The 18,331-nt window shown below is 34.4% G+C and overlaps 1 protein-coding gene across 1 annotated transcript; it reads left to right on the forward strand.

The window, feature by feature from the left end:
* Positions 1-314: 314 nt before the first annotated feature.
* LOC125648475 (peroxidase-like protein) lies at positions 315-18,331 on the forward strand. The gene is made up of 12 exons (XM_056140631.1): positions 315-640; positions 8,510-8,675; positions 8,921-9,150; positions 11,270-11,455; positions 11,750-11,795; positions 12,322-12,449; positions 13,659-13,754; positions 15,129-15,230; positions 15,324-16,053; positions 17,126-17,304; positions 17,393-17,516; positions 17,948-18,331. Exons 1-12 carry the CDS (start codon positions 445-447, stop codon positions 18,255-18,257), a joined length of 2,493 nt encoding a protein of 830 aa, XP_055996606.1. The 5' UTR covers positions 315-444; the 3' UTR covers positions 18,258-18,331.

Genomic DNA, 18,331 nt, shown 5'->3' on the forward strand with positions numbered 1-18,331 from the left:
GTGTTTGAGTGCAAACTATCTTTAAATTTGCATGTCAGTTTGAGGAAGGAAGTGAGATGCATCTATTTGACGTATATTTACTTCAAAATATACCGCTTAGAAACGAAATAAATCAAGATTCATGCAACAACATATCTTTTAATGTATTCTATTTTTTCTATCCATATCGTGTCCTTCAGGTGTTTTAATGAAATATAAATTGCTATTTCATGCTAATAATACAAAAAAACTGCTAGAGTGTTCTGCACAACCGATGATGGTATTGTAAGCAAAAATATTAAATATTAAAAACTGTGTTTAAATGAGATCATTAAAGAGAGGTCACTTGTCACTGAAAATTTGATAGACAAGGAGGCTCTCGCAACAGGAAGATTCAGTCAGTGGAAAATTATTTCATGATTAAAACTAATTCATATTTGCAACATTAGATTTAATTCTTCAAGGATGAAAGAGGGGTTCTTCATATTAATAAGTGTTTGGTGGGTTCATCATGCCGCTACACAAGGAACTATTGACTCTATCGTGAACGATGCCATTGAGGTTGCTTTAGGGGGTGGAGCAGGTGGGACACCCCAGCAGGCGGCTTTCGGACTGCCGACAGGAGCCGCACCATCACCGGCTGCTGGACCAATTCCTGCAAGTAAGTATACCAAACATAATATGTAGTATCATGAGAAAAGTTCTGCGCTATGAACATTAACTTTCTACTTTCTCAGTATGTGTATTAATTTGATCACTGGTTCTCTTGTTAGTGCCATAATCCAATATGATATTATATCTGTAGACTTGAAGTAACTTCAAGCTAAAAAAAAAAAAACGCGTTCGCTTATATAGTCAGTTTGCCTGCTGTTTAATTTCACATTGCATTATTTGATAACTATTAAAGTATAGCTTAGTAAATTTTATGATATTTGAATTTTTGTTACATCCCTCTAACGCTATTGGATCCCATTTCCTGAACGATTTGATTAGGATCCTAATACTTCATATAAGCATCACAGCATAGTTCATAGTTAACAGGGATTTCCCCAAGCTTCATTGAATGATTTGACAAAATTTTTTATCTGTTTTTCTTTAACTGAATACATTACTAATATAATGAATTCAGTCAAAATAACAATGCTGTATTTTCAAGTTAACATTCCAATCTATGCAGTTCAATAACATTTGATTCCAAATTATATATTTTTTTCTGTTATCAATACCATTAAAGGAGTTAAAATACTGAATGTTCGAATCTATTTCATTCTCTTAACTTGTATAGCCTTTATTATACAGGTACTCCATATATTTCGCATTCATTGTAAGCATTGTTTGTATTACCAAGGAAAGGATTTACTGAGTTGAAAGAACTTTTATCCAAACCTTTGTATATTTAATACAAGAAATATTGTTAACACAAAAACATATTTTTACCTGGACTCTGTTTGCATAACAAACATCTAAAATATATCATACAACATACCAATTGTTAGGCCGTTCTTTACAGACTAATTTTTACTCCGTTTACCTGGTCAAGATAGAGGGCTCAGGGCAGGTGTGAAAGGCCAATGGGGGATTTTTATTTCTTCTGGGCACCTGATCCCACCTCTGGTGTGTCCAGGGGTCGTGTAGGCCTAATCTTAATTTTATATTCTCGATGGGAATTGTGAGATTGATCACTTCGTTGTATTATTTTTTTCACTCTACCAAACGTCTGCAATACCTGCATAACAAATTGAATTTTAATGAGGTGATCTTAGGTTTGAGGGTCATTGCACACATTATTAACAGCAGGAATCCCGGATTTACAAAATCAGTAAACAACCTCTCATCTAAAATGCATTTGCCACAAAATGAACTCCACAAGACTGTGTAAAAGTTATGACATTAATTTAAATCTATTAAACAAAATTATCCATTTTTCCTTGTTACATTGTTAGGTATCATCAATCATGAAATTTGTCGTGTCCTGTTTCATGTATCCTAGATTTATTTATAGCTAATGGTTGTTAATTCATCATTAATTGCTATTAATTTATCGCTAATTGCTGTTCATTTATCATTAATTGCTGTTCATTTATTATTAATTGCTGTTAATTTATCATTACTTGCTGTTCATTTATCATTAATTGCTATTAATTTATCGGTAATTGTTCTTCATCTATCATTAATTGCAGTTAATTCATCATTAATTGCTATTCGTTTATCATTAATTGCTCTAATCTATCGCTAACGGTTATCGTTAATTGGTGTTGCTGGTAAAATTCAATTAAACAATATGATAAAACCTGCCAGGTTATTCTAGTTTATGGTTCACACGTCGTCACCTTTTAAATGTGTTCATTAAAACTGTTTTGGAAGGCGTTGTGTGTTAGCGCCATTTTATCTTGGAATGTTCTGTAGTATGTTGTTATTTTCCTTTCTTTGTCTTAGCATCTAGTTACGTTCCTTTCTTTGTCTTAGTATTTAGTTAATTTCCTTCTTTTTCTTAGTATCTAGTTATTCTCCCTTCTTTTTCTTAGCATCTATTGATTTTCTTTTTTCTTTTTCTTAATATCTAGTTATTTTCCTTTCCTTGTCTTAGTATCTAGTTATTTTCATTTCTTTTTCTTAGTATCTTATTACTTTTCCTTTCTTTTTCGTAGTTATTTATTTTCCTCTCCTTAGTATCAAGTTATTTAAAATTTCCTTTCTTATTCTTAGTATCTATTTATTTTCCTCTCTTTTTCTTAGTATCTAGTTATTTCCCTTTCTTTTTCTTAGTATCTAGTTATTTTCCTTTCTTATTCTTAGTATCTAGTTATTTTCCTTTCTTATTCTTAGCATCTAGTAATTTCCCTTTCTTTGTCTTATTATTTAGTAATTTTCCTTTCTTTGTCTTATTATCTAGTTATTTTCCTAACTTTTTCTTATAGTATCCAGTTTTTTCTTTCTTTGCCTTAGTATCTAGTTATTTTTCTTTCTCTTCCTCAGTATCTAGTTATTTTCCTTTCCTTGTCTTAATATCTTGTTACTTTTCCTTTCTTTTTCTTAGTGTCCAGTTATTTTCGTTTCTTTTTCTCAGTAACTAGTTATTTTTCTTTCTTTTTCTTAGTAATTAGTTATTTTCCTTTCTTTGTCTTAGTATCTTGTAATTGTTCCTTTCTTTTTCTTAGCATCTAGTGATTTCTTTTTTGTTTCTTAATATCTAGTTATTTTCTTTCTTTGTCTTTGTATCTAGTTATTTTCGTTTCTTTTTCTTAGTATCTAGTTATTTTCCTTTCTTATTCTTAATATCTAGTTATTTTCCTTTCTTATTCTTAGCATCTAGTAATTTTCCTTTCTTATTCTTAGTATCTAGTTATTTTCCTTTCTTTTTCTTAGTATCGTGTTATTTTCGTTTCTTTTTCTTAGTATCGTGTTATTTTCCTTTCTTTTTAGTATCTAATTAGTTTCGTTTCTTTGTCTTCGTATCTTGTTTGTTTTCCCTATTTTCTTAGCATTTTGTTATTTTCCTTTGTTTTTCTTAGTATCTGTTATTTTCTTCATTTTCTTAGTACCTAGTTATTTTCGTTTCTTATTCTTAGTATCTATTTTTTTTTCCAGTAACTAGTTATTTTCCTTTCTTTGTTTTAGTATCTTCTTATTCTTCCCTTCTTTTTCTTAGCATCTGGTGATTTTCTTTTTTCTTTTTCTTAATATCTAGTTATTTTCCTTTCCTTTTCTTAGAATCTAGTGATTTTCTTTTTCTTAGTATCTAGTTATTTTCCTTTCTTTTTCTCAGTATCTAGTTATTTTCCTTTCTTTTTCTTAGTATCCTGTTATTTTCCTTTTTTTTTTTTTAAATATTTTGTTATTTTCTTTTGTTTGTGTTAGTATTTAATTATTTTCTGTCATTTTCTTAGTATCTAGTTATTTTCCTTTTTTCGTATTAGTATCTAGTTATTTTCTGTCTTTTTCTTAATATTTAGTTATTTTCCTTTCTTTGTCTTCGTTATTTCCCTTGATCTAAAGTAGTAAAAGTAAACACATATGGCCAGTTGCGTATCTTGGATTTAAACCTTGGATCATTAATCCGAGGTTTAAATCGAGGTTCATTCGTTGTATACAGTTAAGGTCTTACGAGAGTACGTCTCATATTTACTGTAGATTCTGAACCCGGATAGGGCTTACCAAAGAACTAATTTTAACTATCTATCAATCGACAAATTGAGATATTGGTGATGGTATTTTGCAGAACTCTTCGGTGTCTCCTTTGAATATAATTACTAAGCTATCAGAAGTTTGTTGACCATAAACGGTGGTTTGTGTGGGGTACACAAATGTACAGCTAGTTAACTTTAAAGAATTGACCAAAAGTGTCTCGTGCAAAATTGTTACAGTTGGACAAATTTGAGAGGGCCTACAGTACCCGCAACGTTATTCTTGACATGATAAACGATAGAACACGATACACGCACGATACGATAGGATACACGGTAAACCTGATAAACGCAAAACCTGATAAACGATCTTCACCATAGACCTGATAAACGCAAAACACAATAAACGATCTTCACGATAAACGGAAAACCTGATAGAAATGTTGTAAATTTAGAAACAATTTAGACAGAACGAAAGTTTGATACGTACAAAATAATTTCATTATGTTGATAATAATATTGAAGGATTTCAATACTCAATATATACCTAAAGCTTATAATTTATTTATCCACGGTTGTACGTTTATTTTTTATTTTTTAAAATTCTCTTTATGTTTATTTTTTAAAGTCATTACAGCTAAAATCCGGAAGCTAAACTATATACGGTATTGAATTCATTATTTGATATCTATATGAATTTTCTCAGTCAATGATTCTAAAACGTATATTGTCACCTTGAATGTTTAATGTATGAATCATACTGGGAGTGATTGATTTTTATCTTGCTTAACATCTCGCTCGAGAATATTTCACTCATATGGAGACGTAACCATGGCCGGTGAAGAGCTTTTAAATTTAGGCTTATGCTCGGCAATTACGGCCATTGAGCAGTGAGGGTTTTTTAGCGTGCCACACCTACCGTGACACGGGGCGTCTGTTTTTAAGGTCATCTCCGAGGACCCGTGGCATTCACGCTTGATGCCGAGCGTTTAGCAATTAAACAGGGAATTAACAAAATGTAATATAATGTAGTGATATCATGCTTCAATAGCTCTCTTATTCTAATGTCTATTATCTTGGATATCAAATAAAACCAAGTAATATTTTATGTGTAGCGAGGAAGGGGGGGGGGGTATTTTACATCAAGCTCTGAGTTCACCGCTCATTCAACAACTACAATTATTTTCTTAATGACCGCTTTAAATACAATCCACTGCACTACACCATATGCTCATATGTTAGATATTTCTACACTATGAGTGATAATTGATAGTCATAAATAATTGGAACATATTTATATGAATTGATATTTTGTTAACAAAAAATAAATAAACTATTAAAAACATATACGAAACCCGGCTTGATTTAAAGTCGCAATTTAGAAACGCTTTAAAATGTCTGTGTTTAGCATGTAAAAAATTCAAACAATCATCAAAACCAGCATAAATTTCCAGTATTTACGCGTACGACTATTGGTATATGTGTACATGTACAAATAAAAAACAAAAAACAAACAACGATGACAGCTGAATCGTGCCCAGTTGAGCAGAACTGTGGGAGATGCAATATACCCTTGCACTCTTTTAAAACTTAATCTTCTAAATGTGTGAAATACAATGTCCCTGAGAATGTTTACTATCAAAACACGGGTGATACACAAAATCAGATAGATAAGAACGCGCACAAGTTCAGAAATTGGTATATAAGTTGAATACAGGTGAACAAAATCGGAAGAAAAAGAACCATTATTAAAATATATATAATAAACAATGTAATTTACTGATTTTTCTTTTCAGATCGGAACTTCCTATTTCTCTGTTAGTGTTAATTACAAATAATTGTTTCTAGACAAGGAAATGTTTATGAACTCCAGATGAAGAGCTTTCAGTTTTACTGTCCTTGGTTTGCTCGGCAAACCACTACCTACTTTCCAGACTACTTAGAATGAAATTGTGATAAATTTTCACTCTCTCTGGACAGACAAATAGCTCTTTTTCTGCCTTAAAATCGACAGCTTTATGTTCTCTTTCAAATATACTGTCTTTCCTCGATTCCTAAAAATAGCTTCTTTAACAGAACGAATAAAACTTTCGGAAAGTATCTTACTTTATCATTAGATTTAATATACGATCCCAATAGTTTCCGAAGCCACACGATAAACGATTTTCACGATAAACGGAAAACCTGATACACGCAAAATACGATACACGATAGACCTGATAAACGCAAAACACGATAGAAAACGGAAAACCTGATACATGATAGGATAGGATACACGCACGATACGATAGGATACACGCACGATACGATAGGATACATGCACGATAGAGCACGATAGGAATGTCAGGAATAACGTTGCGGGTACTCGTGCAAAATTGTTATTACAGTTGGACAAATTTGAGAGGGCCTACATGTACATAGGCTATGCCTGTTGCCCGATCCTATTGAGTTGCTCCATAAAATATGTTTAGACTACAGTTGGAGGGATGCTTCTGTAAATCTCAGATTCATTAATGGACCTCGTGGTTTGAATTTAATTTTGCTGCAATGTTTTTCCATTTTGCACTTTTCTAAATGGTCATTTTACCACCATTCTATTTGTTTTAAATGATATCCTTTCGAGATTAATTATATGCAAGTAAAACTGAGTTTTCAACAACAAATTTTGGATCGATACTCTGCAAAGCTGGGTTGATACAAGTAATGCAGACAAATATAATCGTCAATCTGTGGTATAACCCAGATCTAAAAATTTATGAATTACAATACTCTGTAAAGAGTTCTCGAAGGATAATATGATACACATTGGTGACCTATGTAATATGGACAATTAATTTAAGTCATTTACAGAATTTAAAGAGATGTCTACAGGAAAAGTAAACTTCCTCCAGTTTTCAGGTCTTGTTACAGCAATAAAGAAGCCGTTCTTTGCACACTGATTTTGACTGCGGATAACTCCGTTTACCTGATCAGGATATAGGGCTCACGGCGGGTGTAACCGGTCAACAGGGGATGCTTACTCCTCCTAGGCACCTGATAACACCTCTGGTGTGTCCAGGGGTCCGTGTTTGCCCAACTATCTATTTTGTATTGCTTGTAGGAGTTATGAGATTGATCACTGTTCGTTATCTTCACCTTGCATACAACAGAACAATAAGATTAGTGTAAAACATTACAATATCAGATATCCCCCTACTATTGAATTAATATTCAAATCTAAGAAAGGTTGCAAAGCTATGTATAATGTCTAATCAAAGGGAAAAAATATCCAACTTCTGAAAATAAATGAATTGAAAATGGTATCAACTTTAGCAGAAAAGAATGGGATACTATTTATATGCTTCCTTTTAAAACAACTACAAAAACAAAATTGCAGTGGTTTCAATTCCAAATGGTTCACAGATTATCTGCTACAGACTACTACCTGAATAGATGTGGTATCAAAGACTCTACACTATGCTCTTACTGCAATCAGTTGCCAGAGACATTAGATCATTTGTTTTCAGAATGTTATTTAATAAAAGATATTTGGTTGGAGATAGAAAAATGGTTAAAGTCTACATTAGATATTGATATAAACACAAACAGAAATTCAACTTTGTTTGGTAAATTGAATAATGTTAGATTACACCATCAGGAAAATCTTATAATTAAATACTATATTTATACAAAGACCCCTTCAAAGAGGTTGAGCTTTGAGACCCTAAAAAAACAACGTAATTAGTCGATTATATGTTGCAAAATTTATTTTACTGAAAAATTGTAAGTACAACGAATTTAACAAATGTTTGAAAAATGCCTTTCAAAAAATTGAGCATTCATCATAAGCTATGAAAAGCCCTGTTTCTCTCTATGTGTTGCATCTCTTTAAATGACTTTCTTCCTTCCTTTCAAACTCATCTCTAACCTGTCTTCTTTTCTTCCATAACAAAACACCCAAAAACGTTCATATACATGTATCTTTATTTTAAATATTAGTTATGAATCATTTATATGACTGAAAATAATCTAATAAATGTACATGCATATGTATTTATGTCTGTATGTACATGTATTTGTATATGTATGCGTATATACATGCATGTATATGTATGTTATTGTTTGCTTTTGTAAAAAAAATATCATGAATATGAGGGTTAATAAAAAATGTTGTTTTTTTTTAAACTGACTTTTCAAATGCTGTGCAATATGGCGACTTACTAGTTGTCAACATCTTACTTTGAGCAAGTCTGCCTTACTCATTTTTATAACGTGCAACATAATTCTTCCCAGGTAAACTCGACTCCGTCGGCATTTAAACCTGGCTTACGAGATCCGAGGACCAGCCGCTGAATCATTCTTACCTGATATAGAGATACGCAACTGGCCAATATCCATACTATCCTTCTTTTACCTTTTGGTTTTAGGTCGGACGTCTGGTGGGGGGATAGCTCCCAGGCCAGTTTCCGGGACAGGGTCTGGTGCATCCCGAGCGCTATCCCGGTTCTCCCAGAGTAACGCTCCAGCTACCAATGCGCTTCTCAGTGATCGATCTAGAAGAGCTTCTCTCGCATCAAGACTGATCGCAGAAAAGTTTGTATGAAAAAGAATTTTGGACAAATACACAAAAAATATACTTTTCACTGGCTTTAAAATTACATATCAATTATGATATGAAACATTTCATGTTTTTGTTTGTCATGGGGGTGTTATTTTCGTTATTGAGGGTGGGGTGTTTTGGTGCCAGAGTTCAATGGAAACTTGTAGATGAACATATTCTTCCCTGTATTGTTCTAATGAAGTTTTCATTAAATTCTGGATTTCGTTTTCATCTTTAGCCCGGAAGTAGGCGGAGGCACAGGCGCCGGTTTTCAGCGTGCAGCCGCAGATCCCGAAATTGCAGCAAGTTTCGAGAGAGCATTTGCTCCATATTGTTACGAGATTCCCATATGCGATGTCACTGATCCTTTCCGGAGAACAGACGGACAATGCAACAATTTGTTAAATCCTCTCCTGGGGTCGTCTTTCACGCCACAACGACGAGTTTTGTCTGCTGCATATGATAACTGTGAGAGTTAAAACACATGTACATATATCTGAGCGAGTTTTCAGTTTTACGCATATTGCAATGTCGAGATTGTTTTATATTCACAAGAGTTTGACAAAATATTTCCAAACGTTATTTTCAAAATAAAGTTCTTAAGAAATATAGCCATACAAAACAAATCTACATAGTTTTCATAGATAACCTATAGTTGCAATCCATATTAATTAACAAATTAGACAGAATATATCATGATCAATGGATTCAGAAGTCAACTAGTCCTATTTTAGAGATGAATTGTTCTGTCATATAATAACATGTACGTCTGCTTCAATTAGATCTCGTATGCTTCTAATATTTTTAGCTCACCTGAGCTGAAAGATCAAGTGAGCTTTTCTGATCACACGTATTCCGGCGTCCGTCTGTAAACGTTTCACATTTTCAACTTCTTCTCAACAACCACTGGGCCAATTTCAACCAAAGTTGGCACAAAACATCCCTAGGTAAAGGGAATTCTAAATTGTTAAAATAAAGGGCCAGGCCATCTTCCAAGGGGAGATAATCAAGAAAAGGTAAAAATAGGGTAGGGTCATTAAAAAATCTTCTTCTCAAGAACCACTGGGTCAGAAAAGATGAAATTTATAGATAAGCTTTATTAGGTAGTGCAGATTCTAAATTGTTAAAATCATGGCCCCGGGGGTCGGATGGGGCCACAATAGGGGATCAAAGTTTTACATACAAATATATAGGAAAAATCTTTAAAAACCTTCTTCTCAAGAACCACTGAGCCAGAAAAGCTGAGATTTATATGAAAGCTTCCTGATATAATGCAGATTCTAAATTGTTAAGATCATGGCCCCCGGGGGTCGAATGGGGCCACAATAGGGGATCAAAGTTTTACATACAAATATATAGGAAAAATCTTTAAAAATCTTCTTCCCAGAACCACTGAGCCAGAAAAGCTGAGATTTATATGAAAGCTTTCTGATATAGTGCAGATTCAGGTTTGTTAAAATCATGCCCCCCCCCCCTGGGGTAGGATGGGGCCACAATAGGGGATCAAAGTTTTACTTACAAATATATGGGAAAAATCTTTAAAAATCTTCTTCTCAAGAACCACTGAGTCAGAAAAGCTAAAATTTATATGAAAGCTTCCTCAGATTTTAAATTGTTAAAATCATGGCCCCCTGGGGTAGGATGCGGCCACAATAGGGGGTCCAAGTTTTACACACAAATATATAGGAAAAATCTTTAAAAATCTTCTTCCCAAGAACCACTGAGACAGAAAAGCTGAGATTTATATGAAAGCTTCCTGATATAGTACAGATTCTGAATTGTTAAAATCATGGCCCCCGGGGATCGGATGGGGCCACAATAGGGGGTCAATTTTTTTTGGTTTTTTTGTTGTTGTTTTTTTTTTCGTTTTTTTTTGGGGGGGGGGATATAGTGTAGATTCAAGTTTGTTAAATCATGGACCCCGGGGATTGGATGGGGTCTCAAGGGGGGCATCAAAGTTTTACATACAAATTTATAGGAAAAATCTTTTAAAATCTTCTTCTCAAGAACCACTGAGCCAGAAAAGCTGAGATTTATATGAAAGCTTCCTGATATAGTGCAGATTCTAAATTATTAAGATCATGTCCCCCAGGGGTCGGATGGGGCCACAATAGAGGGTCGAAGTTTTACATACAAATATATAGGAAAAATCTTTAAAAATCTTCTTCCCAGAGCCACTAAGCCAGAAAAGCTGAGATTTATATGAAAGCTTTCTGATATAGTGCAGATTCAGGTTTGTTAAAATCATGGCCCCTTGGGGTAGGATGGGGCCACAATAGGGGATCAAAGTTTTACATACAAATATATAGGGAAAATCTTTAAAAATTTTCTTCTCAAGAACCATTGGGCCAAAGAAGTTCACATTTACATTAAAGCTTTCTGACATAGTGTAGATTCAAGTTTGCAAAAACCATGTCCTCCAGGGGTAGGTTTGGGGCCATAATAGGGACTACGGTTTTACATGCAAATAGATATGGAAAATCTTCTGATATGGACCAAGGTGACTCAGGTGAGCGATGTGGCCCATGGGCCTCTTGTTTGATTGATCTTGTATCTAGATATTGTTGAGTTGCATATATTTACACAGTAATTGACAGCCCACGTACCCACTCTGTGACGGGAGACATTCTGCCAAGTGCTAGAACGGTCAGCAACAACATCTTCCAGTACACGTTTGGTGGCATGACCCCAGTCAGTGCTCTATATTCTACCTATCTCACGCATCATGGACAGTTCTTAGATCACGATGTCATCGCTACACCCTCTGAAACTTGTGAGTACATACTTGTCCAGTACACTGTACGAGTGTTTATTGATTTAATCGTTAATTTATATAAGATAAACTGTATGTAAGGGAATATTCGCCCATGTTTTATTTTAGCCCCGAATTTAAGACAGCGAAACTGTTTTCTCTCTTACCTCTCATTTAACACAGCTGTGTCTGGGCGAAATCAAGACGGAGCGAAACTGTCTGTATATGCAGAAAAGCTAAAATAACTCTGTATACAGTATAAATAGTGTATCATATAAATGTCTGTGTATTTATCCATTTTTATTTCTGTATCAGTCGGGCCGAATAATGATGGAATTGGAGACTGCTGTTTCCCAGTTGGGTACGTAAACTTAGAAAAACAATTTCAGCTATAAGGGATGCAAAAGTAGAGCGCTAATAAACCCTTCGTCATGTGATTTAGTGATTAATGATTTATTGGTCGGTTTTGAATTTATTTATATATATATATATATATATATATATATATATATATATATATATATATAAGCGCACTAAAAATGACCAACGACACGGACAGCAGTGAATTGTCAAATTTTCAGGACAACCTGTCCCTTTCTTGCCCTGAAAAATTTGACAATTCACTGTTGTTCGTGTCGTTGGTCATTTTTAGTGCTTTCATATCCTTATATATATATATATATATATATATATATATATATATATATATATATATATATATATATATGTAGGTGATCTGTTTATAGATATAATCTATAGTATTTGTAGCCACAAATGTGTTTCTATTCCAATAAAGTCAACTGATCGGTAATATTGTTAATGATTTCATGATACTTCAATATAGCATTAGATTATAACCAATATTTACAAAATGATCTTTTTGTTAGGAGTCAAGTGAAACCTGAAGCTTGTTTTAACATTAATGTTGAACAACCAGATCCACACTTTCCGCCAGGTCAAACGTGTATGAACTTTGTCCGCCATACTGGTGCACCACCCTTGGGATGTCATAACGGTCAGATAGCATTTTTGGTGATAGTGTGTAAATTCAAGCGGTCTTCTACCAAATATGAATTCAATCATACAAATTTTGAAAAATGCATTCAGTTACAAATAAATGTTCTGAATAGAGTAAAATAATCTAACTACTTTCTTTGCAATTAGGATGGAAAACGCAGTTTAATGAAAACAGTAATGGATTCATTTAAATTTTTCAATACGTTTCTAGTGATGAGGTAAACCTTGTTCACGTCAGATGACCTAGATACACTGTGCAGGGAGGGAATGTTAAGAGTTAAGCATCCATTAAATGATTTTTTTAAAGCAATGCTTTTTCACAATCCTCTTATGTATGCAGACTTTGAAATGTGTAAAAAAAAAAAAAAAAAAAAAAAAAAACCCTCTTAGAAGTAACACAAACAATACAATCCATGGACCGCTACCTCCGCGGTGGCTTCTCGATCCACACATTTATTGTTGTCAGTTGCTCTAAATTCAGACTAGCCAGTCATCAACCCTATCATCTGTTAACATATTCATAAATTAGATCTAAGCTGACAATTGCATGCTATATTTTCCACAGAAAAACAGGTCCAAACATACCTTTATAAGCAGGTAACTGGACATTTACGAGTATGTGATATGTTGAAAAACATATACGTGTGTCAAATTCTAGTATAGAGCAATGTACTACATCAAAAATAAAAATATATTAGTATCCTGCAAGTTTTATCGTATAGTAATCCTAAAGGTTCCATTTTATCGTAATTCCATAAGTTTTATCTTATAGTACCCCTACAGGTTTGATTTTATTGGAATCCTATTGGTTTGATTTTATTGTATACCTATAGGTTTGATTTTATTGTAATCCTACAGATTTGATTTTATTGTAATCCTAGGGGGTTTAATATAAGCAATATCGTATATAGGTTTGACTGTAGCTAGAAACGCGAGTGAACACCCTTAACAATAATTCATTAGACATGCGTTTGGTTGTTATTCGTAGCTTCCTTTTAATCTATTATTATTCAAAAACTATAATCTATTTTTCAAAAGAAAAAAATACTGATATTCTCTATGGCAATCACATTCATTACTCCGTCATATAATTGTATAATCCTTTTCCCTCTTGTTTTGTAATGTCTCAAATAATGTTTTTAAAATCATTGGTTTAAAAATTGTCCATTTGTAAATTACTAAAATTGATATGGTGAGTTTTTTGTAGGTGTTCGTCAGCAGATCAATGAAAGGACGTCTTTTTTGGACGGCTCTATGATTTATGGTTCTGACGTTACCCGAGAAATTGCACTGAGAGAAGAATGTAAGCATTACGTGTCTTTATAATCACCTATAAGCATTAAAATCATCTGTAAGCATGGCCATTATCTGTAAGCAATACATTCATAATCTATATATATTCGGAAACCCTGCATTGCCGATAGCTTGATTTAATAAAATCTGACATCTTTGTAAACTCAATGCACATACATTGTAACGATATTGTAATGTGCATGTACACACTTTGCATATTTATTTAAAAAAGAACGTTTGTCTCATAGAAGACGGTGCGTCATTTGCTTGGACGTAATGATTGTTTTCTTTTCTTTATAATTCTAATGGATGGATGGTTTAATATCATAATCTGACTATTCCTGGAAACATTTTAAACACACCCATTCCGGAAAAAAATAACAATTGAAGTACATGTAAATGTATTCAGGTATAACTGACCATTCACGACGATTTGGTCATTTAAATGCGGTATTTTGTATCATATGTCAGCACTCCTATTCCCGGGGGGAAAAAACACCCAATCATTTGAAATGAAAATTATTGTAATCTGTCATAAATACTGTACACTGCGCTTGTGAAGTTTTACACTAATTTGGTTGGGAAAGAAACACAAAGAAGTTCCAGTTTGTAATTAGTTTTACTTGCTGTGTAGAGATATTCTTTAACATGAGAACATTCTTATATGGATATTAACTTTGTGGTAATTCATGACGTGAACTCATTAAATGTGTCTGTGTATGCAATTGTCTTTTTTCCGGACGTTATGCCATAGGGATATTCAGCGCGGCTGTTATATACATATATGAGTATGCCTGCTATATTAAGGTGGCACGTGGCATGTCGATGCTTACCGTACTCATCATCGATATTATTATCTTGGTTTAAGAGGGTATCTTTCGAGTAACATGTGTATTTCAACAATTGATACAAGGCCGTCCATATGCGCCCTATGTTTTAACAACTAATTTTCATGGTGCATCACAGTCAATACATTATTTGAAATTAATTATCAAGGTCGCTTTCAGCATTACATGAGCATATCATTCTAAAGGTTTTTCGAACCCAATAATTCGATAATCTACCTACTCCCGGTCTGGTGTTCCATAGACAGCCTCTTTAAAAAAAAGTTTGGATAAAAACTAACAAACGGTAGAATTTGTCTAAATATTAAGTGTGAAAATATTCCGTATATCCAGCTTATAGCTTTGATTGGGTCAGGTATTTAATTGATTTCCATTGTACCTGACAGGTTTGTTATGAAAAGTACAAATTTTCATGAACCTGGAACCTGATATCAGGTACCATTAAGATTTTATTACATGGTTACACGTAAGTTGTAATTTTGTATATAAATTAACACTTTTATTTCCATTATCATTTGACGACCTTACGTGTGTTCTAGTGTGGGGACGACTCGCTGAGACCCCGGGCGAAAATCTTCTGCCACCTCACCCCGACGGATGTCCAGCGGAGATCATGGCAATGCGCCAATGCTTCATTGCAGGTATTCCTCAGGCTAAACGCACATGCACATGTTTTGGATTCTACAATTTAGGACGGATGTTAAATTTTAAAAATGTCTTTTCTTGATTTATAGGCGACCATAGACCTAGCGAAACTCCAACATTAACAGTTCCACACATCACATGGTTACGACGTCATAATCTGATTGCTGACGCACTACGACTCAGCACAGGCATCACAAATGATGATGTTCTTTTCCAGAACGCCAAGAGAATATTGATAGCAGAGCTTCAACATGTCACGTACAATGAATTTTTGCCCGGTGTTCTCGACAATTTCCATATGAATGTTTTCAATCTAAGATCGAATCCGGTAGGGCATGCTGAAGTTTACAACGAAGACCTGGACCCAAGGACAATTAATGCTTTTGGCGTGGCGGCTTATCGTATGGGTCATAGCTTGGTTAGAAACTCCGTAGGGCACGACAGAGGAGACGGATTTGTTCAAACATTCCCAGTCAGTGAACAATTTGAGCGTCCTGATCTGATGTATGATCGCGGATATGAATTTATGGCTAGGTGGATGTCAAGAGAGCCAAAATCTAGGTCAGACAGATTCTTGGTTGATGGAATCAGGAACAGACTGTTCGAATTCCCGCCGTTACCAGGAATGCACTCATCAGAAACATTGTCTTTCGATTTGGGAGCATTGAACGTTCAGAGAGGTCGAGATCATGGTATCCCCTCCTACAATGCTTACAGAGAATTGTGTGGAATGCGAAGAGCATATTTCTTTGGTACTTTCCCGGGTGGACTTATTAATCACTCTCCGGAAGCAGCAAATGCGCTTCAGCATACATACAGGTAAATTTTTGCATTGCATGAAATATATCATAGACGAGGGCGTTTAAAGTTTCACTGACAGAGGAGAGGACAGGGGTTGGAGTTGGTGGAGGTCATCTATATGGAATGTAATCTAGTTTTACATAGTTCGAGGGGAAAATGTACCTAGTCTGAAACCCCATACAGCCCCAACTTTGACATTAAACACAAATGTCTGTATGATGACCAATTGTCGTGAGATATAGGATATATTCTATTCTTTCAAGGCAACGATACAAACAATTGAAAATTAATATCATAGACTATTAGTTATCCCAGATATTGATAAAACCAAGTTTTAGCTAAACTAAGTAAAAAATCAATTGATTGATTGAATATTGTTTAACGTCCCTCTCGAGAATATTTCACTCATATGGAGACGTAAGCACTGCCGGTGAAGGGCTGTAATATTTAGGCCTATGCTCGGCGCGTATAGCCTTTGAGCAGGGAGGGATCTTTATCGTGCCACACCTGCTGAGACACGGGACCTCGGTTTTAGCGGTCTCATCCGAAGGACCACCCCAATTAGTCGCCTCTTACGACAAGCAAGGGGGTACTGAGGACTTATTCTAACCCGGATCCCCACGAGATAAACACAAAATCAAAGAATTTCTTTTTGAGAGTAAAAGTATCAAAATGTTTGCTATGGTAAATCAAATTATCAAAAAGTTTGCAAAAGTAGTCAGAGAATCACAATATTTGCTATAGTTAATCAAAGTTTTCATTTAACAAGTAAACATTCTAATATTTGTTGAAATATTCACTATGGTAAGATGGATTATCGAATATTTGTAAGGCAAAAATATTTTCCATTGTAAATAAAGCTATCCAAGTTTTACTACAGTAAATCAAAATTTTCATTACAGTAAATCATATTGAAGTACAGAAAATGTAGTTTATTAAAGTATATTGTCGTTAGGAAACTAAGACTTGTATTTACGAGTCATTTATAATGTAACAAGAAACGAGTTGCAAATGCGGCGGTCGCTGAATAATTGTGAATGTTACTCATATTGACAATGAGTGGGAATCATTCTGACATTCACTTCTTTAGACATCCAGACGACATTGATCTCTTTGCTGGTGGTATGTCTGAGACTCCTGTTCTGGGGAGCATCCTCGGACCAACATTCCAGTGTATCATCGCTTACCAGTTCAGTCTCTATAAACACGGTGACCGTTTCTGGTACGAACGAACCTTCCCAGAAAATCCCGTGGCGGCATTCACCCCAGGTAATTCTTGCAATTTTTGTTATGATGATAAGGAGACTAATTATCTAAGGAAATTTTGCTCCTGGTTTGTTTTTGTTTACCTTTGTAGCCCAGCTTGCTCAAATCAAACAAATCACATACTCAAAGATTCTGTGTTCTGTCGTGAAGAATCTTGGCCCTGGAATTACTCACTCCTTCCAACCCAGTTTGATGCTAAGACCTAATATCCCAGGGTAAAATTCTCTTTTATGATTCATAATTTCACAAAGCAGTTTGATTTCTTATGTTTAACCAGAGACAGTGATAATTCTATACCATGATGATATTCAGCTCATTATCATAAATTAATTAACATTCCTGGAACTCACACAACATTCATAGCAATTACTTAGCAAAAAACCGTTTTAAAACTCATTTTAATAAATTAGCTTTTTAGATTCTAATATGTTTAAAACTGTGACTGTTTTAGTTATCCCGGAAAAAAACCTGTCGATCTTTAAAAGAGTTTTCCATTTTGATAATTTTACAGACATAAGATGTCATTCTGTCATTTAATTGTTTTATTCCTCTTCTTACCCCGGTAAAGAACCTTAAGAGTAATGTGTTTTATATAAAGCGCTATATAGTATCTTTTATTATTATTACTTTAAAACCATTTTTACAGGAATTCGCCGGTATCGTGCAATATGCTACTGCAAGGAAGTCCACTCGGATTTGACATTACTCCATTTGCGGAAATGCTAGGATTAAGGGGACGCCGATCTCGACCGTTATTTCCGTGGTTGGTTAATCATCCCATGCCATTAAATCCAGGCATGCTGGGTATTACACCATTTTCACAGCCACTGTTACAGTTTGACGGACGCCGACAACCAATGTCACAAGTTCCAAACCATCCTAGTCCATTGAACCCAGGGGTGATAGGAATTCTACACTTTAAAGGTCCTCTGTCTCGATCTGACGAGGATTATTAAATAGTATATTAAATCCATCGCAAGAGTTTCCTGTCATTAAATCTTGCACGAGATTGATATATCAATAAGTATCA

This window comes from Ostrea edulis, chromosome 6 (assembly GCF_947568905.1).
Source record: "Ostrea edulis chromosome 6, xbOstEdul1.1, whole genome shotgun sequence".
NCBI lineage: Eukaryota > Metazoa > Mollusca > Bivalvia > Ostreida > Ostreidae > Ostrea > Ostrea edulis.

What these genes read in the sequence shown, in the direction of transcription:
- LOC125648475 (XM_056140631.1), top strand. Translation starts at nt 445, where the DNA reads ATGAAAGAGGGGTTCTTCATATTAATAAGTGTTTGGTGGGTTCATCAT. An exon ending in GCGCCAATGCTTCATTGCAG is followed by an intron (nt 15,231 to 15,323) that starts GTATTCCTCAGG and finishes CTTGATTTATAG; the next exon opens with GCGACCATAGACCTAGCGAA. An exon ending in GCGCTTCAGCATACATACAG is followed by an intron (nt 16,054 to 17,125) that starts GTAAATTTTTGC and finishes TCACTTCTTTAG; the next exon opens with ACATCCAGACGACATTGATC.